Source organism: Bos indicus x Bos taurus, chromosome 18 (genome assembly GCF_003369695.1).
Source record: "Bos indicus x Bos taurus breed Angus x Brahman F1 hybrid chromosome 18, Bos_hybrid_MaternalHap_v2.0, whole genome shotgun sequence".
Taxonomy (NCBI): domain Eukaryota; kingdom Metazoa; phylum Chordata; class Mammalia; order Artiodactyla; family Bovidae; genus Bos; species Bos indicus x Bos taurus.
In genome coordinates, this window is record NC_040093.1 from 14493179 (window position 1) to 14500974 (window position 7796).

Here is a 7796-nt window from a genome sequence, read left to right on the forward strand (position 1 = left end):
GTGATATTCTTACAGCCTCACAAGGTAGAGGGGTTGTGCCCAAGTTACAGGAGGAGAAACTGAGGCTCAGATGACCAGAGCTGAGATTCAAACCCAGGAGGTGTGATCTCTTGAGGCCCACGTCCTTCTGTGTGGGTGACATTTGAACTTTTTTAAAATTACAAAAGACTTCAATACACAAAACAGTATAATAGTGTAACAAGGACCCATGAACCCACTACCCAGCTTAAAAAGTAAAACGACCTAAAACTAAGAGAGACAAAGCCTTCTGTGTACCCTTCCCCCAGAGGGAAGCCCCCTTGCGAGTGGGGTGTCACTCCCCTGCATGGGCTCACCCCTTTCCTGCACACACGTTTCCCTAACAGCACACGTTGCTTTGCCTTTTGAAAACAAGTCAGCTGGATCCTGCCACAGTCCATTTCTTCTCATTTTTTTGTTGGTCCTGAGACGCAGCCCTGTTGACAAGAAGCTCGGACTCTTCTGCTGTGTGCTACTTTATTGACAACCAATACTTAGGCCACCTGATGCGAAGAGCTGACCCATTGGAAAAGACCCTGATGCTGGGAAAGGAAAGCAATGACAGAGGATGAGATGGTTGGATGGCATCACCGACTCAATGGACATGAGTTTGAGCAAACTCCAAGAGATGGTGAAGGACAGGGAAGCCTGGCACGCTGCAGTCCATGGGGTCGCCAAGAGTCGGGTACGACTGAGCGACCAAACAACAGCCAGCAGCCCACTCCAGTATTCTTGCCTGGACAATCCCATGGATAGAGGAGCCTGATGGGCTACAGTCTATGGGGTTGCAAGAGTCAGACACGACTTAGCGACTAAACCACCACCACCGTGAGTTTAGTTCAGTCGCTCAGTCGTGTCCGACTCTGCAACCCCATGGACTGCAGCATGCCAGGCCTCCCTGTCCATCACCAACTCCCAGAGCTTACCTAAACTCATGTCCACTGAGTTGGTGATGCTATCCAACCATCTCATCCTCTGTCGTCCCCTTCTCCTCCTGCCTTCAATCTTCCCCAGTATCAGGGTCTTTTCAGATGAGTCAGCTCTTTACATCAGGTGGCCAAAGTACTGGAGTTTCAGCTTCAACATCAATCCTTCCAATGAACACTCAGGACTGATTTCCTTTAGGATGCACTGGTTGGATCTCCTTGCAGTCCAAGGGACTCTCTAGAGTCTTCTCCAACACCACAGTTCAAAAGAGTCAATTCTTCGGCACTCAGCATTCTTTTTGGTCCAACTCTCACATCCATACATGACCACTGGAAAAACCACAACCTTGACTAGACACACCTTTGTTGGCAAAGTAATGTCTCTGCTTTTTAATATGCTGTCTAGGTTGGTCATAACTTTTCTTCCAGGGAGTAAGCGTCTTTTAATTTCCTGGCTGCAGTCACCATCTGCAGTGATTTTGGAGCCCCCAAAAATAAAGTCAGCCACTGTTTCCCCATCTATTTGCCATGAAGTGATGGGACCGCATGTCATGATCTTACTTTTCTGAATGTTGAGTTTTAAGCCAACTTTTTCACTCTCCTCTTTTACTTTCATCAAGAGGCTCTTTAGTTCTTCCTCACTTTCTGCCATAAGGGTGGTGTCATCTGTATATCTGAGGTTATTGATATTTCTCCTGGCAATCTTGATTCCAGCGTGTTCTTCATCCAGCCCATCATTTCTTATGATGGGATTTTTTTAATTTTGGGGGGATGCTTGGACTCTTCACATAAGTTAAATAAGCAGGGTGACAATATACAGCCTTGACGTACTCCTTACCATAGCTCCATGTATACGTTCATTCTCCTATAAAGGAATTTCTCATCTGTTTCCCAGTTTTGGCTGCCAAAAATCTCCCTGCCATGAATTTCTTCCTAGGTGTCCCCTTATGTGTGTGTGTCTTATATGTGTGTGCACATGTGTGACATGGGCCCCTAACAGCTCACAAACATCTCAACAACTTCATATCATTCCACTCCCCCACCCCTCAGGCTTCATTTTCCTCCCACTTGACCTAAAATGATGTTCAAAGGAACCTGGGCACACGTGAGTGACTTGGAATCCCTGCTCCGCCACCAGAGTGTAACACTGGGCAAGTGACAGATGGTGCCCCTCTCTGTGATGGCCTGAGTTTCCCCCCTTTAAATTGGTGGGGGTGGGGGCGGTAAGTGGCCTACCCTACTGACCTGTGGCTGAAATGAAAGAACACCAGGAAAGAGCCCATTGTGGCCCTTGGATGTCAGGAATATCATCTTAAGTCACAGCACCAGGGAGATATTTTCATCCTCATCTCTTGGATTAAAAATGCTGAACCTCAGGGACTTCCCTGGTGGTCCAGTGGCTAAGACTCCATGCTCCTAATGCAGGGGGCCCGGGTTCAATCCCTGATCAGGGAACTAGAACCCACATGCCACAATTTACTAGAGTTCGTATGTCACAATTAAGACCCTGCGCTGCCACATAAATAAAATGATACATATATACATTTTTAAATGCCGAAGCTCAGAAAGGAAAGCCATCACCTAGTCACAGAATTGGTGAGCCTGCCTCATTTATTTCTCATGTGTGTATGTTAGTTGCTCAGTCGTGTCTGACTCCATGGAATTCTCCAGGCAAGAATACTGGAATGAGTAGCCATTCCCTTCTCCAGGGGTTCTTCCTGCATCTCCTTGTATGTATGTGCGCATGGGATTGAACCCTTGTCTCCTGCCTTGGCAGGTGGATTCTTTACCACTGAGCCACCAGGGAAGCCCTTATTCCTCATAAACATTAATAATAACCAACCTTTACTGAGCACCTATCCACGTGCCGGGGTCTTGTGTTCAGCGCTGTGCATGTACAACCTCTAAATTCTCCTTTCCAACCCCAAGAAGGGAGGACACAGAGGCTCAGGGAAGCCGCCCTGCAAGGCAGGGGACGTGGGTTTGAACCCTGGTCAGGGAACTAAGATCCCACATGCCATAAGGCAATAAGCCCAGGGCCACAACTAGAGAATCTGTGTGCCCCAGCGAAGGATCCCGCATGACACAGCAAAGATCTCATATGCTGCGACTGAGACCCAATGCAACCAAATAAATTAATAAGTATTTTAAAAAAAGAAGTGAGGACACAGAGGCTCAGAGAGGGGACAAGTTTTGCCCAAGGCCAATGAGAGGCAACGACCAAGCTTGGAACCACCACCACCCTTGACTGCCTGTGTGCAGCAGGCCCCCCAAACCCTAGCTCCCTCGGGCGGGGCGGGTTTCCTTTCCAGTGACGAGCCAGGCCTTGAACCAATCTCTTCCCCCCACCCAAGCAGCCTCCTCTCAGGGGAGTTGTGGTGGCCACAGGTGCAAGGAGCGGTTCCTCTCCACTCACGGCTTGAAGCCTCCTCCACCAGGGGCTTCCCCCTAGCCCGCCAGCCAAAGAGCCCAGCAGTGGGGCCAGCGAAGCCCATCTCCGCAGGGCCGGGCAGGAAGTGGGGCGGGGTTTGGGGCTCAGCCGAGGTGGGATCTGGTACCCCAGGACTGCTGCAACCCAGACTAACCAACCCACTGGGAGAAGATGCCTGAGGGTCCCCAAGCCCTGCAAAGCCCGCCTGCCACCATCTTTCTCCTCCTGATCTCCGCTGCTGGCCTGGGTACGTGGTTAACAGGCAGGTGCTGGGGGAGTCAGTAGTGGGAACTGGGAGATTGCTGAGAGAGGCCCCAGGCAGAGGGGGAGGGAGAGGAGCTGGCAGGAGGCAGGCTAGAAAAGACCCTGTAGAAACTGCATCTGTCTGCTTGATTGTCCCAAACAGGCCGGTGGGAAGCTGGAGGGGGCTCAGCGAAGTTGAAGGCGCGCGTCCTGGCCCGGTGGAGGGAGGCAGGGGCAGGAGACATCTTCCCCACCCGCTCGCCCCCCAGATCAAAATAAGGAACTAAGGTTGCCCTTGACTGACTGAGCTCCAGAGCTGGGGGCAGGGACGGGACGGTGGTGGGTAGCGGTAGCGGTCAGCTTCAGTGGGGAGAAAAAGCTTTCTCCTTTTCTGCCTTGAATCCTAGTCCTCACCTCTACTTAGGGAACCCCTTCTCAATGTTGGGGGAGTAGGTGACCTTCCCCCTTGCCCTCCCACACAATGCCAGCTGGCAGGGCTGTGACCACCCTGTTTGACCGAGGAGTTGAGAGAGGCGGCCAGTCACCCCAAATTTCCACTGGGAGCTGAGATTGGAGTGACTCCCCCGGTTGCTGTCTCTTGCCCCACTTCCTCCTCCTTCTCTCTTCCTCACCTCTGCCCTCCTCCTTCCAAAAGAGGCAGAGCCAGCCATGCGGACTGGCCCAGGAGGAGGGGCACAGAACTGGGCCTACCGCCCCCCCACCGTTTCTGGGCCGCCCCATCTCCTTCCACCCAGCTGAGGCCCTCCCAGCCCTAACCAGCTAGCTCAGCCCAGTCCCTGACCTCACCCCTGGCCCTCAGCTTGACACCCTGGGGTGGGCCCAGGGTCACAGGGCAGGGCAGGCTCACAAACTGGCAGGAAGAGGCCCAGGGCCAGGGGACTCCTGCTGCCGTGGGTCGCAGCTGGCCCACTGGTAGAATGGGTCGATGACAGAACCGATTTCTATGGGTTCTGTGATAATTACACAAAGTAAATAAAGTGCCAGTGTGGGGCTGGGCAGGGGCTGGGTGAGAAAATAATCCAGGAGGGCCTTCAGGAGGAGGTGATGCCCAAACTGATTTTGGAAAGAGCTTCCTGGCCTGGGGCACTGCTAGTCCTAGGGAACTGCCTATTCAAGTGCCAGCGAGCTCAGAGGGCATGGAAGCACAGAGGAGGGGGAAGAGGGAGGAGGTGGCTCTGAAGGGGCAAGTGGGGACACCCCCCAGCCCCCTGCCCTCCACTCTGGGTGTGTCACTCACACTTCTCCACACCCCACCCCACACACACATACACACACAGCCAGGAGGAGTCCTGCAGCTACCAGGGGTCAAGCTGGGTCAGTGTCCCCATTGGCTGTCCCTGACCCATCTGCCTCCTCTCTGCAGGCCCCGGGTGCCAGGCCCTGTGGGTGGAGTGGGGCCCACCCTCGGTGACGGTGAGCGTGGGGGAGGAGGTGCGCCTCCAGTGCACGCACAATGGCAGCAACACCAACGTTACGTGGTGGCACGTCCTCCAAAGCAACTCCTCATGGCCCCCTGTGATGTATCGCGGGGACGTGGGTGCCGGGGGCGAGCTGATCATCAAACCAGTGAACAAGACTCACAGGGGCATGTATAGGTGCCAAGTCAGTGATGGCAAGAAGATTCAGCGCTCCTGCGGGACGTACCTCCGCGTGCGAGGTGAGTGCCCATCCCGTCCATCCGCCGGGAAGGCGGGTTGGAGCCCGTGCCTGCATCGCCTGCATCTCGGGCATCCTGGGTCTCCGGCTTTCACGCAGTGGCCAGTCTTCTCACCTGTAAAGCGGGAGCGGCTTCCACGGTCTTGGGCCTCGCTGGAGGGGGCGTGACCTAGGGGCGTGGCCATGGGGCAAGGTGGGGCTCTGAGCCGTATTCCCTCCTCACAGACCCGCTCCCTAGGCCCTTCCTGGACATGGGGGAGGGCACCAAGAACAACATCATCACCGCCGAGGGCATCATCCTCCTCATCTGCGCCGTGGTGCCTGGAACACTGCTGCTCTTCCGGGTGAGCCTGCCCCCCAGGCCCACCCCGCGGGGACTAGCGGACCCCCAAGAGTCCCTCCCGCCTAGAACTTGGCAGAATGGCAGCACCCACCTCCCAGGCGCCGAGGGCCTGAAAATTTAATAGAATGAACGCATTTGAAACTGTGCTGGGACCAGAGGGGCGTCCTTGCTCAGTCTCCCCTCAGGGTTCTCTTCACCTCTGGCCCCAGGGATGTCTCACTGGCCCCCTCTATCCAGGAGGGCTGTACCCTTCAGATGTAGCCAAGGCTGGGGGAGATGGGAACTGGTGTCATCCCGGAGTGTCTGACCCCCACCAGCGTCTCTTTGGCATGCATGTGTGCTCAGTCGCTAAGCAGTGTCCTGTTCTTTTGCACCCCGTGGACTGTAGCCCACCAGGCTCCTCTGTCCATGGGATTTCCTAGGCAAGAATACCTGAGTAAGAATACCTGGCTCAGCAGTAAAAGAATCCACCTGCAATGCAGGAGACGTTGGTTCCATCCTTAGGTCAGGAAGATCCCCTGGAGACGGGAATGGCAACCCACTCCAGTATTCTTGCCTGGAGAATCCCATGGACAGAGGAGCCTGGCAGGCTACTGGCCACAGGATCGCAAAAAATGTCGGACACAACCGAGCGACTAAAACAACAACAAATTCTCTTTAGGCCACAAGACAACTATAGCCACTTAGTACTATTGCTCTATTTGTGGGGAAGAATGGGCAGTGGTACAATCAAAAGGATACTGGCTTGGACCCAGAGTGGCCTGCCACTTACAGGATATGTGACTCTGGGCATGTCCCTTAACTCCTGGCCTCCAGGAGGGTCTGAAAACATGATCTCTATCCACGGCCCCCCCTCCGCCCCCACTCACTGAAGCTCCCCATCCCTCAACAGAAACGATGGCAGAACATGAAATTCGGGGCTGATATCCAGGATGACTACGAAGACGAAAATCTCTATGAGGTGAGTGGAAGGAAGGTGGGGGCAGGTGCAGAGCGGGGGCAGGTCTGCGGAGTAGGGTGGGGGGGTCTCCTAGGGCTCCTCCTTGAGGCTGGTTGGGGGCAGGGAACCGGGCCTCGGGGCACTGAGGCCCACCACCCTGTTTCCTCCCCAGGGCCTGAACCTTGATGACTGCTCCATGTATGAGGACATCTCCCGGGGCCTCCAGGGTACCTACCAGGACGTGGGCAGCCTCCACATCGGAGATGCTCAGCTGGAGAAGCCGTGACCCTGCTGGGCTGACCCGCCATGCACCCAACCCGTGTTTCACCCTACTTCCCCCCGAAGCCGCTCTCTTTTCACAATCTTTCCTGGGAGTGTCCTGACTCAACTTCCCCCTGGGACTGTCCACTCTTCTTCCCTCTAGGTCATCCTCGTCCTCATCCCCTCCACACACCCTAACTGATCCTCCCCCTATTGCCTTTCCCTGGCTTCCCCCACCCACCCACCCAGCGGGTGATGAGCCCTTACTCACTGCCTCTAGGGGAGCTGAACGTAGCAGCCTCCTTAGTGTCACCTCCCCTCTGCCTGCTCTGTCATGGCCACTTAGTGATAATAAATCCTTCCCAACGGCAGACCTTCGCAGGAGTCATGGATCTCGTGGGGACCATTCCCCTTCCTTTTCTGAAACCGAGAAATCCAGGACATCAGCCCCCTCCTCCCCCAGCCCCTGTCCACTCCCCACACCTGGGACCAGGTAGCCAGTCTTGGCCATCTCCTGAAAATACAAGAAGTGTCTTGGGAAGGGTCCTACCCCAGGCTCTGTGCCTCAGCAGAGGGGGACACAGCAGGGTCCCAGGTAACCAGTTGTATTCATTTATGTGCATCTGAGTTGCCAAAACACAGTGTACTCTCTGCTGGGACTGGTACCAAATCCTGACCATAGCCACACCTGTTCTCTGCTGCAAGTGGACTTGTAAAAGTGGGATTTGGAGAGCCTGTGGCAGTAAATTGGGGATGGTGGGAAGACCTGGAGGGGATGACAGAGAAGGACAGAGGTACAGTGTGTCTGAGCTACAGAGGGGAGGGAAATTGAGACAGAGATAAGGATGGAGAGACAGAGCGAGTGAACTGAAAGACACCGGGGAGACAGGGCATCAGAAACAGATGCCAGGACAAGACAAAAAGGCAAGAAGGGTCCATTGAAAATGGACATGGAGA

At 54.7% G+C, this 7796-nt stretch overlaps 1 protein-coding gene across 1 annotated transcript; it reads left to right on the forward strand.

Moving 5' to 3' along the window:
• The first annotated feature begins 3316 nt into the window (after positions 1–3316).
• On the forward strand, positions 3317–7216 carry CD79A (CD79a molecule). Its single transcript, XM_027515636.1, has 5 exons — positions 3317–3622; positions 5003–5296; positions 5521–5639; positions 6531–6599; positions 6751–7216. Exons 1-5 carry the CDS (start codon positions 3547–3549, stop codon positions 6862–6864), a joined length of 672 nt encoding a protein of 223 aa, XP_027371437.1. The 5' UTR covers positions 3317–3546; the 3' UTR covers positions 6865–7216.
• The last annotated feature ends 580 nt before the right edge of the window (positions 7217–7796 follow it).